Genomic DNA, 18,907 nt, shown 5'->3' with positions numbered 1-18,907 from the left:
CTAAGTGGCTGTCTGGCTCATCAGAGCGGTTTCAGCACTCTCATTAGCTCCTCTCCCAGCGGGAAAAAGGAGTGAGGGTCCGTTAATTCCACCCTAATCCTGCTCTACACCCACAATAATCCCAACCATTCCCCACGGAATAATCCTCACAGTCACTCCGACCTATCCTAACCGCTGCTCCTGCACAAGCCTCACTGCTTCTGCTGGAAGTTCAAGAATTCAGCAGGTGGAAAACACGGACATGTTTAATCGACATAAAGAAGCCATTAAACAGATAATAGCCAGTGTTAATAAACCTGACTGTGTGTATATCAGATTAAGTAAGTGTTTAAGAAGGTCGGAAACGACATTTTTGAGCAACAAATCAAATAAAGAAACATTCCAAGAATAGAGAATCATGGGTTAGAGAAGACGTTTCTAAAAAAAATAAAATAAAAGCGGCTTTTAAAAGTGAACGACTGAATAAAATACAGTCATATGAAAAAGTTTGGGCACCCCTATTAATCTTAATCATTTTTAGTTCTAAATATTTGGGTGTTTGCAACAGCCATTTCAGTTTGATATATCTAATAACTGATGGACACAGTAATATTTCAGGATTGAAATGAGGTTTATTGTACTAACAGAAAATGTGCAATATGCATTAAACCAAAATTTGACCAGTGCAAAAGTATGGGCACCCTTATCATTTTATTGATTTGAATACTCCTAACTACTTTTTACTGACTTACTGAAGCACAAAATTGGTTTGGTAACCTAATTGAGCTTTGAACTTCATAGCCAGGTGTATCCAATCATGAGAAAAGGTATTTAAGGAGGCCAATTGCAAGTTGTTCTCCTATTTGAATCTCCTCTGAAGAGTGGCATCATGGGCTCATCAAAACATAACTCTCAAATGATCTAAAAACAAAGATTGTTCAACACAGTTGTTCAGGGGAAGGATACAAAAAGTTGTCTCAGAGATTTAACCTGTCAGTTTCCACTGTGAGAAACATAGTAAGGAAATGGAAGACCACAGGGACAGTTCTTGTTAAGCCCAGAAGTGGCAGGCCAAGAAAAATAAGGCAGAGAATAAGGCAGAGAAGAAGAATGGTGAGAATAGTCAAGGACAATCCACAGACCACCTCCAAAGAGCTGCAGCATCATCTTGCTGCAGATGGTGTCACTGTGCATCGGTCAACAATACAGCGCACTTTGCACAAGGAGAAGCTTTATGCAGGAGTGATGCAAAAGAAGCCATTTCTGCAAGCACACCACAAACAGAGTCGCCTGAGGTATGCTTTTGCATTGATGATGCTGCAGCTCTTTGGAGGTGGTCTGTGGATTTTCCTTAATTGGATACACCTGGCTATGAAGTTCAAAGCTCAATGAGTTTACCAAACCCATTTTGTGCTTCAGTAAGTCAGTAAAAAGTAGGAGTATTCAAATCAATAAAATTATAAGGGTGGCCATACTTTTGCACCGGTCAAATTTTGGTTTAATGCATATTGCACATTTTCTGTTAGTACAATAAACCTCATTTAAATCCTGAAATATTACTGTGTCCATCAGTTGTTAGATATATCAAACTGAAATGGCTGTTGCAAACACCCAAATATTTAGAACTAAAATGATTAAGATTATTAGGGGTGCCCAAACTTTTTCATATGACTGTAAGTGACTTCTGAAGTCAACTGATTAGTAGTACTGAAACTCTGCACTACAATGCACAAAGTACTGGTCCCTTCCAAACGGACTTGCACTACACACCTAATATCTGATATACTTGCACTGTCAATTCGCACTTTAATTCCCCATAAACTGTGAACTTTAATAACTTTACGCACTCATTCACTTTACCTGCCTTAAGATATATACCACGTACCATATTTGCACTGCTGATATATACTATTTATACTGTCATTCCATCTCAATCACCATCAATATTGCACTATTGTCTTACGTATGTTTATTGTGTCTTGTTGTTTTGTACATATAGTGTCTCCCACTCTTTTATATTATATCTATTTCTTTTTTTTTTATTTTTACTTATATTTATATATCTATTTCTCCCCACACTACTGCACCTTGTTTCTGTCTCATGTATGTCTATTGTGTCTCTGCTGTATTGTACCCATAGTGTCTCCACTTCTCTTTTATTATATCTATTATCTGTACTTGCTGTAAAATTGGGAAGGAGAGTAACGTAATTTCAATTCTCTGTATGTCCTGTACATATGCAGTATTGACAATACAACTACTTGACTTGACTTGACTTGACTAGTTTTCTTTATTATTTGAGGTCTGAAAGCTCTGCATGTTTTTTGTTATTTAAGCCATTTCACATTTTCTGCAAATAAATGCTCTAAATGACAATATTTTTTTCGGAATTGGGAAGAAATGTTGTCTGAATTTTTACAATAAAACAACAATGTTCATTTCACTCAAACATAAACCTATAAATAGCAAAATCAAGGAACTGATTCAGTAACTGAAGTGGTCTCTTATTTTTTTCCAGAGCTGTAAATATATATTTTTACATATTTAATAATTTGGACATTTGATTCATTTGAATTGAGAGGTAGGTCTTTTGATTTATAAAATGATCTATTTAATGTAATAAATAAAAATGCTATTTTTCTATTTTATTAAGGATAAAATTAGGATTTATTACTTACCCACAATTTGGATCTCAATGGCGACTTTGTCCTCCATGTTCTCGATCTGTACAGAGAGTGTGTACTGTCCTGAGTGCTCTCTGGTGGCCTGCCGGATGAAGAGAATGGAGTCCACCTCACTGGTGCGAATGTTCACCAGTGCTGGGTCCAGTGGAGCTCCATCTTTGAGCCAGGTCACTACAGGGCGTGGTTTTCCCTATAAAGGAAGAATAATATGACCGAGGTAGAGGTGGGTAAAGAGGCTTGGAATTAAATGTACATGGTGTTCTGGGCTAATTTCCTCTTTTACATGAGCAACTCAGTGGATTTAATTCTTTGTAAATAAGCCATGTAACTGTTTTTCCCCCGCTTCCCTCGAGAAAATCACAAGCCAAGTGTTTTTCACTAAAGTCAGTGCTGCATAAATTATTTTATTCCCGTTTGGATACAAATCTGTGTGATTTTCCAGGAAAAAAGTTTCAGATCACCACTTCTTGCCATATTTAGTCTCCTAGCACACATATCTACATGGAGCATTTCCCATCTCAACAAAGCAAGCATGCTTTAGAAGAGTCTCTAAACAGTTGGCTTGGTCTGGATGGTGGAATTCAGTTCATATCCTCTCTATAATAGCAGGCTGGAAACAGAATAATAAATAATAAAGTAGATCATTAAAGCTAGACCCAGTAGCATGATCAAGAGGACACAACTTTAAAGGCCTTTTTTCACCTGTTTTTAAGAAGAAATTAAGATGAAACCCTTTCTATTAATAGCATGTCTATTAGACTCTATAAACATACTTATAAGACATCATAATGCATGTATGATGCTTTACAAACATGATTATACATATTTATAAAAATATATAACATATTATAGCCATGTTTATTATACATTATGAATAGGCTGTGCTTGTAATATGTTACACATGTGAATATAAATATGATATGTGTGTCACTATTAATATATTTCCATGTCGGGCTTCACTTGCAGAGTACACATTATAATACATTATAAATTAATATAAGCTATTTTAATATTGAACATAAGCATAATAATTGTTTAAAATAATTATAAAAATCATACAGGGGTTGGACAATGAAACTGAAACACCTGGTTTTAGACCACAATAATTTATTGTCTCGACGGACAGTTCTAGTGGAAACAATCCGGGTTAGAACCGGAACATCCCTTTCAGACAGCTTCCTCTTGCGTCCACAGTTAATCCTGTTGGATGTCGTTCGTCCTTCTTGGTGGTATGCTGACATTACCCTGGATACCGTGGCTCTTAATACATCGCAAAGACTTGCTGTCTTGGTCACAGATGCGCCAGCAAGACGTGCACCAACAATTTGTCCTCTTTTGAACTCTGGTATGTCACCCATAATGTTTGTGTGCATTGCAATATTTTGAGCAGAACTGTGCTCTTACCCTGCTAATTGAACCTTCACACTCTGCTCTTACTGGTGCAATAATGTGCAATTAATGAAGATTGGCCAGCAGACTGCTCCAATTTAGCCATGAAACCTCCCACACTAAAATGACAGGTGTTTCAGTGTCATTGTCCAACCTCTGTAAGTATCACAAATTTATTGTAGACTGTTTATTAGGACTTTTCTTATGACATTTTCTCTTTTCCCCAAAAGATGGTGGTGAATGGAAGAGGTAAAATGTACTTTTTTAGAATGAAATGATTATATAATATATAATATTTGGATATGTAGAAACCGCTCACCCTGCAGCAGTTTTATCCTCACCCAGATGTAAGAGATTTATCACTGTGGAGATGTGTAAAAATATTCCAGACACCACTGATAAAACTAATCCAATTCAAATACAGCTTATGTCACGGTTAAGGAAAAAAAAGGGGGATTTGTGCAACTTGATCCCTGTAATGTGAATTTACCCACACTCTCCTCCTGGAGATTTACTTTCATATGACCTTAATAAACTGGAGCTGAATCTATGTACGCAGGGTGGAAACTGTGCTAGATAGCTAGGTAGATCCCAATCAGGGAAGACGGTGGTAACTACAGTGGCTTGAACCTTTCCACATTTTGTCACCTTACAACCATGAACTTAAATGTATTTCATTGGGATTTTAATATTGAATAAGTGTGAAGTGGAAAATGATTTTATCAAATAAAAATCAGAAAAGTGTGACGTGCAAAAGTATTCTGTATATCAATACTTAGTAGAGCCACCATTTGCTGCAATTACAACTTTAAGTGCTTTGCGGTTTGTCTCTACCAGCTTTGCGCATCTATAGACTGATATTTTTGCCCCATTCTTCTTTATAAAACAGCTCAAGCTCAGCCAGGTTGAATGGAGAGCCTCTGTGAACAGCAATTTTCACGTCTTGTCACAGAAGCTCAATGCGATTTAAGACTGCTTCATGCTAACACATGAATATTCTTTGATTTAAATAATTCCACTGTAGCTCTGGTTGTATGTTTAGGGTCATTGTCTTGCTGGAAGGTGAATCTCCTTCCCAGTCTCAAGTCTTCAACAGGTTTTCTTCCAGGATTTCCTTTTATTTAGCTCATCCATCAATCTTTCCATTAACTCTGACCAGCAGCTTCTCTGTGCATGCTGAAGAAAAGCATCTTTACAGCATGATGCTGCCACCACCATGTTTCACAGTGGGGATGGTTTGTTCAGGGTGATGAGCAGTGTTACTTTTCCTCCTGATATAGCGCTTTGTACTTAGGCCAGAAAGTTCTACATTGGTCTCATCTGACCACAGAACCTTCTTTCATATGTAATTCATATGTTTCTTTTAACAATTTGATGTATTTCTTCTTGACATTCTTCCATAAAGGCCATATTTGTGGAGCACATGACTCATGATAATTGTCCTGTATACAGATCCTCCCACCTGAGCTGTAGATCTCTGCAGCTCCTCCAGAGTGACCATGGGCCTCTTGACTGCTTTTCTGATCAGTGATCTCCTTGCTCGATCTGTCAGTTTGGGTGAACAACCATGTCTTGGTGGGTTTGCAGTTGTAGAACAGTGCTCACTGGGATGCTCAAAGCATAACCTAACCCTGCTTCTCCACAACTGACCTGTCTGGTGAGTTCTTTGGTCTTCATGATGCTGTTTGTTCACTAGTGTTCTCTAACAAACCACTGAAGCCTTCACAGAACAGGTGTTTGTATTTATACTAAGACTAAATTACACACAGCTGGACTCTATTAACTAATTAAGTGACTTCTGAAGGCATTTGATTGCACTGGATTTTATTTATGGGTTTTAGAATAACGTCACATTTTTAAATTTTTTTATTTGATAAACATTTTAAAAAAACATGTATCATTTTCCTTCCACTTCACACGTATGCAATACTCTGTGTTGGTCTATAACTTAAAATTTCAATAAAATACATTTACGTTTGTGGTTGTAAGGTGACAAAATGTGGAAAATACTTTTGCAAGCCACTGTATGTTCCGATATGGACAACAGAAATATTAACACACCATTTTAAACTATGCAGACCTTCTGCAGAGGACAGAACCAGTGAACTGACCTGGAAGGGAATGACGAGGTTGACCTTTTCGCCCACCTTCCTTATAAACTTAGTCCTCAGCTGCCGGGGAAGACGAATCTTGGGGTGCTCTGAGAATGAGAAAGAGAGGGAGATAACACAGCATGTGTAAAGAGTCTGTTCTGTAGGTTTAGAACACGTGTAGAGGGATCACTCTGGATTTACACACAGGAAAAGAATGGAACATGTTTACAGGGATTACTGTGGATGTGCTGTATGTAGGAGTACAGGATGTAACATCTTAACACAGACATGGCATATTTGCATGAAAAGACAATACTGAGAGAAAAGCTATACAAGTATCTGTAACTATAGGGTTGCAGCTCAAAAGCTTAAAAAAGAAGAAAATGGATGTTTTGGGACAGAAGTGATTTTCACTGCTTTGCTAAAAGATCTACTTGTATAAAATCTTTAGAACCAGTGGTGTAGTTGTGCTGCAATTTACTATGCACTAGTTAAAATATTCATGAGTTTTTTTTTATTTGAGCTATAGTAGCACTTCTAAGCACAGAAGTTGAATACCCTATTTTAAAGCACTACAAAACATTGTTCATATGATATTATTAAACATACTGTTTCTGTTACCTGTTTAATAATAAATGAGCTCAGGGCTGATTGGCCGTTTCTGAATCAGTTTCTCTGTTTTTGCTATTTATAGGTATATGTTAAAGTAAAATGAACATTGTTGTTTTATTCTATAAACTACAAACAACATTCCCAACACTCCCAAATTCCATATAAAAATATTGTCATTTAGAGCTTTTATTTGCAGAAAATGAGAAATGGCTGAAATAACAAACAAGATGCAGAGCTTTCAGACCTCAAATAATGCAAAGAAAACAAGTTCATATTCATAAAGTTTTAAGAGTTCAGAAATCAATATTTGGTGGAATAACCATGGTGGTTTTTAATTACAGTTTTAATGCATCTTGGCATGTCTTACACACTGCTTTTGGATAACTTTATGCTTTACACTCCTTGTGCAAAAATTCAAGCAGATCAGTTTGGTTTGATGGTTTGTGATCATCCATCTTCCTCTTGATTATATTCCAGAGGTTTTCTATTTGGTAAAATTAAAGAAACTCAGTATTTTTAAGTGGTCTCTTATTTTTTCCATAGCTGTATATTAATACTGTAGCTTGAAGGATAATTTTGATGCACACTGAAGTGAATTTATTTGTTATCTGGAAAAAGAAGGGAATTGTGGCTAATGTAATACTGTAATGCCTCTAATGGCTTTAATAATAACATATTGTAAACTGATATTAAACTTAGAAATTTGATAGAACTTTTGAATACTTAAACAATAAATATTTTAGGTATTTTTAAGACCTTTAATATATGGAACTATTTAAAATATTTAGTTTTGTAAAGAAAGCTGTGTTATAGTTGTTGATGTATCTCTTTCTAAGGTCTATTGTTTTTACATTCTTCAGCTGTTTTTTTTCTGATAATGCAGTCTGATTCCTTCATATATTGTGTATATATTTTGTGGAACAAAGTAAACTCAACACTAATCAAAGCCTTAGTTTAAAACGTTAGTGTTTGATATACTGTATGCGCTTCTAACAGAACTATTAAAGTCACAACCCTGTATAAAAGCCCAGTTATGCAAAAAATTAAATAAAAATTAATGAAATTAAATTAAAATGTTGTATTGTAATACTGTAAAACAGTCAGAATCTTGAAAAATACCCTGATACTGGGATATACATTTTTGGTCATACCACCCCGCACTACCAGCACAGGTTATTTTTGCTTGATGTTAAACTTAGTTTGATAATCAAAAAAATATTGTGACTATTTTTCACAGCACTCCCTAGTGAAAAAAATAGATTAAAGTATACTAAGCATTATTATGCTATAGTGCACTAAAAAGTGTTCTTGTAGCCACATTATTATTAATCAGTATATTTAAAGTGTGTTAAAACTTTTTTGTACTTATTATACTTAGTGTATTTAACTGTACTAAAATGGAACTGTTTTAAATATATTTAAGTACTTAAGTATCATTTAAACACACTACTTCATGTATGTAACCCCATATTTAAAATATGCTTACAGTAAAATTCAGTGGCGTGCAGTGAATATAGTGGGTACCCCTTCTGCAACCACCCGCACTGATCATTCATTTGTATGCGTATAGGACGCCAGAGCAGACAAAACATTAGGTACACATAAAACTCACCAGTCAGGCAGCCTATTTTACTTAGTTTCACATTGAAGGGCAGCTTTTAAAAAGGCTTTTTAATATAATATGACACAATATCTTAAGTCTTATTTCCATGATAGTTAGCTAAACATTTAATTAATCCAGAATGCACGCTCCGTTTTAGGACTAATCAATGCACGTAGCGTAACCCCTTCATCCGAGTTCAGAGAAGGGGCTAGGCAGCCATGGCCCCACCCCAGCTGTGAAAATCATGAATCTGATTGGTTAGATTGTCCTTTGACTTTGCTAACAGACTCATTACTACACCCTTCAAAAAATCAGCAGAAGGGTCATGCAGACACGTGAGCAGAAGCGATTTTAAAAAGCTTTGATTGGTTAGAACAGCTGTCAGTCAGATTAGAGTCCTGCCCGATATTTTTCTTGGCCTGCCACTTCTGGGCTTAACAAGAACTGTTCCTGTGGTCTTCCATTTCCTTACTATGTTCCTCACAGTGGAAACTGACAGGTTAAATCTCTGAGACAACTTTTTGTATCCTTCCCCTGAACAACTATGTTGAACAATCTTTGTTTTTAGATCATTTGAGAGTTGTTTTGATGAGCCCATGATGCCACTCTTCAGAGGAGATTCAAATAGGAGAACAACTTGCGATTGGCCTCCTTAAATACCTTTTCTCATGATTGGATACACCTGGCTATGAAGTTTAAAGCTCAATGAGGTTACCAAACCAATTTTGTGCTTCAGTAAGTCAGTAAAAAGTAGTTAGGAGTATTCAAATCAATAAAATTATAAGGGTGCCCATACTTTTGCACCGGTCAAATTTTGGTTTAATGCATATTGCACATTTTCTGTTAGTACAATAAACCTCATTTCAATCCTGAAATATTACTGTGTCCATCAGTTATTAGATATATCAAACTGAAATGGCTGTTGCAAACACCCAAATAGTTAGAACTAAAATGATTAAGATTAATAGGGGTGCCCAAACTTTTTCATATGACTGTATTATTAATGTACTTTTAATATATTTAAAGTAAGTACATAAATCTGTTACTTAGACATTTCTCAATATGTTTAAAGTACAAATAAGTATATATATTTTTCACCAGGGCTGAGAGTTTTAAAAGTCTTAAAAACCTGTATAAAAGCCCAGGTAAGCAAAAAATAAAATTAAATAAATTAAAATAAATTAAAATGTTGTGATATACTGTGAAACAGAATCTTGAAAAATACACTGATACTGTGATATACATTGATGATTGACATGTGATATACAAATCTGTTACTTAGACATTTCTCAATATGTTTAAAGTACAAATAAGTATATATATTTTTCACCAGGGCTAAGAGTCTTAAAAGTCCTAAAATAAGAGGCACCTTGCTGAAAAAGGACACTGGCAGGAAAAATAAAAAGTCTTGCTCCGGTGGCAGACAGACAAGAGTAAGAAATTGAAAGCAGAACATGTAGTTCCTAAATGTGTCAGAACTGTTTGTTTATCAGTAAAGAACACATAATGTGCCTGTGGGAGAATGTTCATCCATATAAGAGATGTTTGTGAGTGTGAGTATGGAAGGAGAGTGAGAGATATAGAGAGATAGAGAGAGAGATTCCCCCTCACCAGTGATCTCTCTAATGGTAACTCCTTGATTTATCTCAGCCGGGGGGCTGCGGCCAGCAATGTTGACGGCTGTCACCCGGAACAAATACTTCTCCCCCACCTGCAGCTCCCGAATACGATACATGGTTTTCTCCACAGGGACCTCGTTGGCCTGCACCCACTCAATCCCTGAGACACACACACACACATAAAGATGAGTTAGCGCACACGCATAAACAGCCAAACAACATCAACAAAAAAAAATACATTTTTTGCAATAAATGAATAAAAATAAAGCATTTTTCTTCCGGAGGCACCTCTCAAAACATCACAACTCGTATGTGCAAAACAAATCGCACACATTGAGCCAAGAGGCTAATGAGCGAAGATTAAGACTGACATTTTGCTCCTGTACGTATAAATCCTAAGATGGTAGATGACGTCTACTTTCCTATTTATAACCTCTTCGGGCCCGGGGCTAATTACTCAAATGTTACGGTAGTGCAGATGTACAGACTCAGGGCAACTGTTTCTATGCAGATTTACTCAAGAATCAGGGCATCATCAGGCTGATGGCCTTGACTGCAGAGCGCTGATAAAAGATCGGCCCGCCCTGCGCGATCGTAAGGAGCTACATATTTATCAGGATGAAAAGCGCAAAAAAAGGGGGCACATAAAGGTCGGTAGCGACATATAAAAACAGTGAAACACTGAACGCTTAGAAGAAGCTCTTCACAAAATGTATGTAGTGTGCTGAGAGGTTGCGCAAACACCGAAGTGTACCAAAGGATATCAGAACTTTACCTTTTGGCTATTACAGTGTACAGTGTACATCACAAAAGAGAGCACACGTTTTTTTCAATCCTGTTTTTTCTTCAATATACTGTAATTCTACATGCCTTATTTAAATGCAACAGCTAGTTTAACCTCTGCTTATATTGTCAAATTGTTATATCCCCACAGAATTCGTTTTTTAAAACATTATTCAGCTCTATTCAAAAAGGTGTGGTTATTGTAAAAGGGCTGGGTTACACCTAGACGGGGTGGGACCATGACTGTACGGGTGGGACCATAGACTGTGTGAGCTCTGTGGAGGCAGCCCTCAAGGGCGGGTTTACTCAAATGAGTAGGCTGTCTCTCCACAGTCTTTCTCCCTTTTCAGGATTGCCAAGATTTTTTATTTCTTCATCTTTTTTACAGTCTCTGCTTTGACCCAATGAAAAGTAGTCTGAGTGCAGCTTATATAACAGTGTAAATTTAGGTTTCCCTTAAAATAACTCAATATACAGCTATTAATGTCTAAACCACTGGCAACAAAAGTGTACAGAGTACACCCCTAAGAGACTACACACCTAAATCTCCAAGTTGAGAACTGCTTATCATTTTCCCTCCAAAATGTCATGTGACTCATTAGTGTTACTAGGTCTCAGGTGTGTTCAATTTTGTAGTGCAGCTCTCACACTCTCTCATACTGGTCACTGAAAGTTCCAACGTGGCACCTCATGGCAAAGAACTCTCTGAGGATCTTAAAAAGACGAGTTGTTGCGCTACATGAAGACGGCCAAGGCTAAAAAAGATTGCCAACACTCTGAAATTGAGCTGCAACACAGTGGCCAAGATCACCAGCGTTTTAAAAGAGCAGGGTCCACTCAATTTGGTCGTCCAAAGAAGCTGAGTGTTTGTGCTCACCGTCACGTCCAAATGCTGTCTTTGAAAGATAGGCGTGAGTTAAAGTCATTTCTTAAGCTTTGAGACTCCAGTGAACCACAGTGAGAGCTATTATTCACAGCTAGAGAAAACATGGAACACTGGTGAACCTTCCCAGGAGTGACCATGATCCAAAGCACACAAACAAGTCCAGCTCTAAATGGCTCAAAAATACAAAATAAAAGTTCTGAAGTGGCTTAGTTAAAGTCTGATTGAGATGCTGTGGATGATCTTAAACAGCCACCAATGTGGCTAAATAAAACAATTCTGTAAAGAAGAGTGAAAAGACTCATTGCTAGTTATCGGTAAGATTTGATTGCAGTTGTTGCCGTCAAGGGTGGCACAATTAAGTTATTAGGTTTAGGGGGGAAGCTCTTTTTCACACAGGGCTAGATTGTTTTGGATATTTTTTTTTTCCTTAAATTTTTTCTTGTGGTTCAATATATGGACATGATCTCAAGAAATTTTGTCCTTGGTATAACGTATTGTGTTTAGTTGTGTGCTTGTGTGCTCACAAAAGAATGAATCATCATATCATCATCACTAGTTTAGCCAGTTGTGCAATAAATGGGAATTGCATCAATATCGGTGCCTGCACACACACAGAGCAGACTGGGACAGGTAAAGATGTGTTACTCAAGACTAATATGTACAAACAACAACAACAACAACAACAAAACCTAATAGCCAAAAAACATACATTTAAAAAAATAGTACTCTATTTTTTGCACTTTAAGGCGCACCGAATTATAACGCACACTATTTTCTGGTCTATTTTTTTTTAATAGATAAAGTCCACTGGCTTAAAAGACGCATTATGCGAGACAAGTAAGGAACAGGGGTGTTGCCATGGTTTCCTTCTAAATCAGCAGTTCTCACCTTCATTTTTTTATTAAGTCAATCGAGCACTAGATGTTAATCTACACGGATTTCTCTACTTAAAACTGTTTATGTGTGTGAGTGAAGTGCTAGGGTTTATTTACAGTAAGCTTAAATTTAAAGCTCCACTAGGTAGGATTGAGATTTTGTGCTCGTGGGCTCCCCCTACAGTTGCAGAGTGTAATAAATGTTTCAGGCGGATTTGTTTCTCTCTCGTTTTCTGGCTTTCACAGACATATTCGGTCTCTTTCCAGCTTCTGCCAGAGTGTCTGTATGTTAGTTTGTAAAGAATGAACCAGTAGTCCTTGTAGAACTGTTAGAACTAAAGGTCGGAAAGCAGGTCGCAGTTCTCGCGAGCGCTGGTCGCGGCCGCCTCGGAAAACTTACAGAGTCTGGTTTGAGCTCAGAGGAGCTCCGGCACAGACACGAGAGCACTGCTATTCCTCTTATTACACCTCAATGCAGCGCTGCAGTGAGTTTCAAGCTGTAATTTTACTTCTTTAAAAAGATCAAAAATCAAGGAAATCCTACCTAGTGCTGCTTTAAGTAAGCCAGGTTGACATTAACTAGCGGTTCGTCCCACGTTGCTTGTTTTAACACAGTAAACACGCAGGCTACAGTTCGATATATTCACTTCTGAACAGGGAAAAAATAGTTAGCGGCTAATGCTAATGCTGCTCTAGCAGTGCTAGCCAGGTTTAGCAGCAGACTACAGGCCGATAATACTGTAGCGCTGTTAGCGGCTAATGCTAATACAGCTGGAGAACTAAACTGAAACACTTTGGCTTTACTGCTCTTTACAACCTGACTGGTAGAATTCACACATAAGGCGCACCGGATAATACAGTGCACTGACGATTTTTGGGAAAATGAAAGGATTCTAAGTGCACCTTGTAGATTGCGAAAAATAAGTATGAATTAAAATTCCACTGCTCAGTGTGTAGCTGCATTATTATACTACATTATTAGCAGTATATAAGTGACATTACTATACTCACCTCCCTCAAGGCAGTATTCAATAATGTATCCATCCACCCCTCCTGCACCGATCCTTTCTGGGGGAAGCCACTTCAGGGCACATGTGTTATCAGTGATATCATCCACCATCAGCCTGGTTGGCTCACTGGTTGGAGCTAGGAGCAAAAAAAAGGAGAAAGAGAAGAAGTGAGATAAAGAAAGAGAGAAGGTCTCATATGCTGTCCTGTAGCTAGGGCTAGTAAAACTGATTCATTGTTCTACTAGTATTAATGGGTATGTATAGAAGCCCATTCTCGCCACCTAAAAAAAATAAAATCTTCCAGGACATTTTTTATTATCACTAAATAAACTACTATCTCGTTATTTTAAGATATTTTGAGATAGTAAGTCATTATTTAGAGATATTATCTCACACTGGACTTCTATTTTAGTTTGACTGTGGCTCTGACTATGCTGTATGTTATGTATGGTAGCTTCACTGTAGGAAAAAAATAACTTTTTTTTCCCAAAATCAAACACACTTACTATCTCAAAATAATGACTTAGTAGCTCAAAATATTGAGATAGTATCTCAAAAAAATACTTAGTGTTTCAATAATTTGGGATAGTATCTCAAAAAAAAACTTAGTATGTCAAAATATTGAAATAGTACCTCAAAATAATGACTTAGTATTCCAAAATAATGAGACAGTATCTCAAAATAATGAGATAGTATCTCAAAATAATGAGACAGTATCTCAAAATAATGACTTGCTTTCTCAAAATAATGAGATACTATCTCATAATAATGAGATAGTATCTCAAAATAATGAGATAGTATCTCAAAATAATGACTTACTATCTCAAAATAAGTAGATAGTATCTCAAAATAATGACTTGCTATCTCAAAATAATGAAATAGTATCTCAAAATAATGACTTAGTATCTCAAAATAATGACTTACTATCTCCAATTATAATTAGATAGTATCTCAAAATAATGACATACTATCTCAAAATAAGTAGATAGTATCTCAAAATAATGACTTCCTATCTAAAAAATAATGAGATAGTATCTAAAAGTAATGACTTATTATCCCAAAATAATGACTAAGTATTTAAATAATTACTTAGTATCTCAAAATATTAAGATAGTATCTCAAAATAATGACTTGCTATCTCAAAATAATGAGACAGTATATCAAAATAATGAGATAGTATCTCAAAATAATGACTTAGTATCTCAAAATAATGAGATAGTACCTCAAAATAATGGGATAATATCTCAAAATAATGACTTGCTATCTCAAAATAATGAGATAGTATCTCAAAATAATGAGATAGTATCTCAAAATAATGAGATAGTACCTCAAAATAATGACTTGCTATCTCAAAACAATGACTTAGTATCTCAAAATAATGAGATAGTAGCTCAAAATAATGACTTGCTATCTCAAAATAGAGATAGTATCTCAAAATAATGACATACTATCTCAAAATAATGACTTACTATCTCAAAAATAATGACTTAGTATGACACAGCGTGAATGTATGTAAAAGAGAGAGAGAGAGAGAGAGAGAGAGAGAGAGAAAGAGAGAGACTGAGAATCTTCAGCAAAGATTGTTGACAGTTTGGAGGAAAATTAAGCGAATGCCTATTACACAAAATCCGTACACTACGTAAAGTCTGAACCAGTTTATAGCATTTGTGAATCTACTTGAAATCATCTATGTCTGAATCAAGATGCTATGAGATCTAAAAATCTAAAATTTCCCGCACCCCTAATCGACTGTATGGAACTTCAGAGGAAATAGTGCAGAAACAAACAAAGTTAGGGAATTTGTGACAGTAACAAAAGAACTGATGAGTCTCTGATGAGCAACATAAAAAGACAAAAACACTCTACGCACCAATAGGCATGAAGGGTTTGGAGGAGCCGCTGGGCTGGGAGACACCGATGCCGTTGACAGCAAACACCCTCATCTCATACAGCACTCCCTCAATCATCTTCTTCGCCTCGTACTCAGTTGACTCATAGATGTCAAAGTTTAGCTTCGTCCATCTGGAGGAGCCCTTCTTCTTCCTCTCCATCAGATACCCTAAAAAAAAGAGATCTACAGGTTAGTATCACAAACAGATATAAAAAACAAAATAAAAGCACCAGACAGCTTGATTTAGGGCGTGTCAGCGTGTCTATGGTATCTCAAGGAAATGCATTGCACTAATTCTCTTAATTAACCATGGGTTTTGAGTGTAACGTGAAATAAGCCAATCAGAGAGCCACTTGCCTCACTTTTCCTTTAAGAGCCAGGTGCTCTCTGACTTCTGCACTCAGCAGTGTGTAACGAACAGGGATGTGCGTGTGCTCGGAGTGAGTGGCGCATCTGAGTTGCCAAGATAGCAATGAACATCTGACAGTTGGTGGTTGTCAGGGTTTTAATCGGTCAGTGGTGCACCTGTGTTTTTCTTTGCCAGAGAAATTAATACACCAGGAATTTACCAGAATACACCTCACTTCCAGAACGGGCGCAAGATGTGAAAACTGACTGTTAAAAGGGTGTAAAATAGCAATGAGCATTGTGAAGTGCCTTACGCAACGTGTAAGATAGGACCCATGATCTCTTAACATAATAATTTAAAACATTCACATCTCTATGCTGCCTAAGAATAACTGGGTCAAAAAAGTGACCCTGCTGTTTGACTCCTCTGCTGGATTTTCTTTTTTTTTTTTTTTTTTTAAGAGAAACATGGTTATCAAGGACATGCTAAAAATGCTTGCCTTTGATTGGAACGCCACCGTCAAATTTGGGCGGATCCCAGAGGATGGATGCAGAATCCTCTCCAACTCCGGAGCAACGAATGTTCTCTGGGGGATCAGGGACATCTAAACAGAAGAAGGTACAGGAGGAGAGAAAATAAGTGAATGTAGGAAATATACAGTAACTGAAGGAGTTAGAGGGGAAAATGAGGAGGGATGGACTGTGAGAGATTTAGGTAGTTGTTTGGCAAATTTAGAGATTACTGAAACCCTTCGTACAGTATGAGTAAAGAGTGTGATGATTAAAGCCAGTTGCCTGTAAAATTATAACTGGTGGGTTATAAATTTCTATTCCTTGTTAACTAAATCACCTGGATTCAACTAAGCAAATAGGTATCATATTGGATAATAACTGAATGGATGATTATCTTTTAGCTGACAACTAGTTATTTGACCCTAACTGATGCGATGCAGTGAGTAGCTTCTTGTTTGTTAAAAAAACATGTGGAAAGGTCATTTAAAGGTGTTATTCCATAGTTTTTTCATTCATTTTAAAATCTCTAGTTGTGGTCTCTAGTATGAATAAATGCCCTGTGAGCTGTATTATGCCCTGCTAAGTGCAGTTCAGCCCTTGATCTAGTCTTAGAGTCTCTGTAAAACGCTGAATCCACCGGAGATCCTATGTAAACCTAGTTACTTAAACACGGAGATGGGTAGTCCAGGTCCAGAAAAGGAAAAATCCATGATGGATTTTTAATTTCTGGATCTGGGCAACCAATTTCTGCTTACACAACATAGCTAGCTATCTAAGTAACGAATGTAAACAGAACTGTTATAAACATACACACCTACCAATCTCAACTGTACTTCGCTGGCGGTGTTCCATAGACAAATTCTAACCATTTGTTGCTTATCTCTGAATTACTGGGCAAAGCATACAACACTGATGTGTTATTTGCACAAATAACACAAGAAACACTTGTTCTGCAATGTTGTTCCTTGCGCTGTCAGCTCCTGTCTGACGAGACAGGTGTCGCTTCAGTGCTGCCTGTGGGCTGTCATGAGCCAAGGTGGGCGAGGCCATGAATACTAATTTACGGGTTGACATAGACACGGTGTTTTTCCTGATCGACTTGTTTTTCTGAATATTTTCTTTTACTAGCTACTGCAGACAATGGAGGTTTTATGTGCAGCATGCATATACAACTCAGAGAGACGGAAGAACATTTAAAAATTTTATGGTTTGGTGAAATCAATTAACCTGTTCCAGAGTGATGGGTGAATGAGAGTAACAAGTGAAGTGACACATCCTAGTGCCAACTGTACAAGCCTGTACAAGGCAGTGCTATAATCTGGAGTTGCTGCAGTTGGTCTGCAGGTTTAGGTTCAGCAACAGTATGTGCTGAAAGAATGAGGTCAGCTGACTACCTGAGTATACTGAATATAGATCAGGTTATTCCATCGATGGATTCTTTCTTCCAAGATGACAGTGTCAGGATTTATGGGGCTAGAATTGTGAAAGAGTGATTCAGGGAGCATGAGATCATCATTTTCACACATGGATTGAGAGAGTTCACCACAGAGTCCAGATCTTAACCTCATTCAGAATCTTTGGGATGTGCTGGAGAAGACTTTGTGCAGTGGTCAGACTCTGCCATCATCAATGCTGCTGCAAGATCTTGGTGAAAAATTAATGCAACACAGGATTAAAATAAATCTGGTGACATTGCAGAAGCTTATCAAAATAATGCCACAGTGAATGCGTGCTGCAATCAAAGATAAAGGCGGTCCCATGAAATAGTAGAGTGTGTGCCATTTTTTTTTTGTCCAGGCATTGTACATTAGCATTATTACATATAGTACACATTAGTGTAATATTACACTAAAGTTAAAAAAACATACGTTTCGGCTGACTGGCCACAGCTGGGAAAATTGGAAGAAAAAAAAATGTGTCTGTTCAAATGATGCAATAGAGAAAAGAAAAACCAAAAATCTTACACACACACATACACACACACTCACCCACAACCCTGATGTGCAGCTCAGCCTTGTCCTCTCCTGCAGGGTTGATCACGGTGATGCAGTAAAGGCCTTCATCTCCCCTCTCTGCTCCTTCTATCACAAAGCTGCTCAGGGTCTTCCTGTTCTCCACCCGCACCCGGCCCTCTGTGTTCGAAACTTCCTACAAACAATCCACCAACCCAACTACTCAAACACACGCTGAGAGCTGGAGCTGCAGACAGAACTGTACAGCGGATTTACGCACTTTACAACATGATTTTCAACAAGTTCTCTTAGCTATTAAGAGTGTTTTTCCAGTAAAAAACGATCACATTAGATCATTTACAACATATTAGAACAGTTGCATGTGAACAAGCAATAATTCCACGTTTTGTATAAATGTAGTTAGGATCTTGTGAGCTAGTCTGAAGTACAAATCTGGGTGTTTCTAGATTTATCAACAACACCACAAACCAACATGTGAATCTTATCACTATATTTACTTTCTTCCTCCGTTTAGGTTTGCGCCTTGTGAAACCACATTTATCAACTGAATCGGACCATAGAAACCAACTACAGGTTTGAAAACGCCCTTATAATACCTCATGTTTTTGTTTTTCTTATGCTTTTTAAACTAGATTATTTTAATGTGATA

General features: G+C 37.1%; 1 protein-coding gene across 3 annotated transcripts in view; it reads right to left on the bottom strand.

Annotated features, from left to right (window-relative positions):
* mybpc2a (myosin binding protein Ca) overlaps positions 1-18,907 on the bottom strand; it is a 103,776-nt gene that overhangs the window by 17,473 nt on the left and 67,396 nt on the right. For all 3 annotated transcript variants that reach the window (XM_022673944.2, XM_022673950.2, XM_022673957.2), the window contains 7 exons: positions 18,274-18,433; positions 16,273-16,377; positions 15,404-15,592; positions 13,535-13,669; positions 9,972-10,139; positions 6,164-6,252; positions 2,658-2,853 (listed from right to left, as the gene is read on the bottom strand). In XM_022673944.2, the coding sequence (XP_022529665.1) occupies positions 2,658-2,853; positions 6,164-6,252; positions 9,972-10,139; positions 13,535-13,669; positions 15,404-15,592; positions 16,273-16,377; positions 18,274-18,433 (1,042 nt within the window). The remainder of the gene's footprint in view (positions 1-2,657; positions 2,854-6,163; positions 6,253-9,971; positions 10,140-13,534; positions 13,670-15,403; positions 15,593-16,272; positions 16,378-18,273; positions 18,434-18,907) is intronic.

This window comes from Astyanax mexicanus, chromosome 19 (assembly GCF_023375975.1).
Source record: "Astyanax mexicanus isolate ESR-SI-001 chromosome 19, AstMex3_surface, whole genome shotgun sequence".
NCBI lineage: Eukaryota > Metazoa > Chordata > Actinopteri > Characiformes > Acestrorhamphidae > Astyanax > Astyanax mexicanus.
The sequence above is the reverse complement of the archived record's forward strand: the minus strand, read 5'-3'. Positions and strand labels throughout refer to the sequence as shown.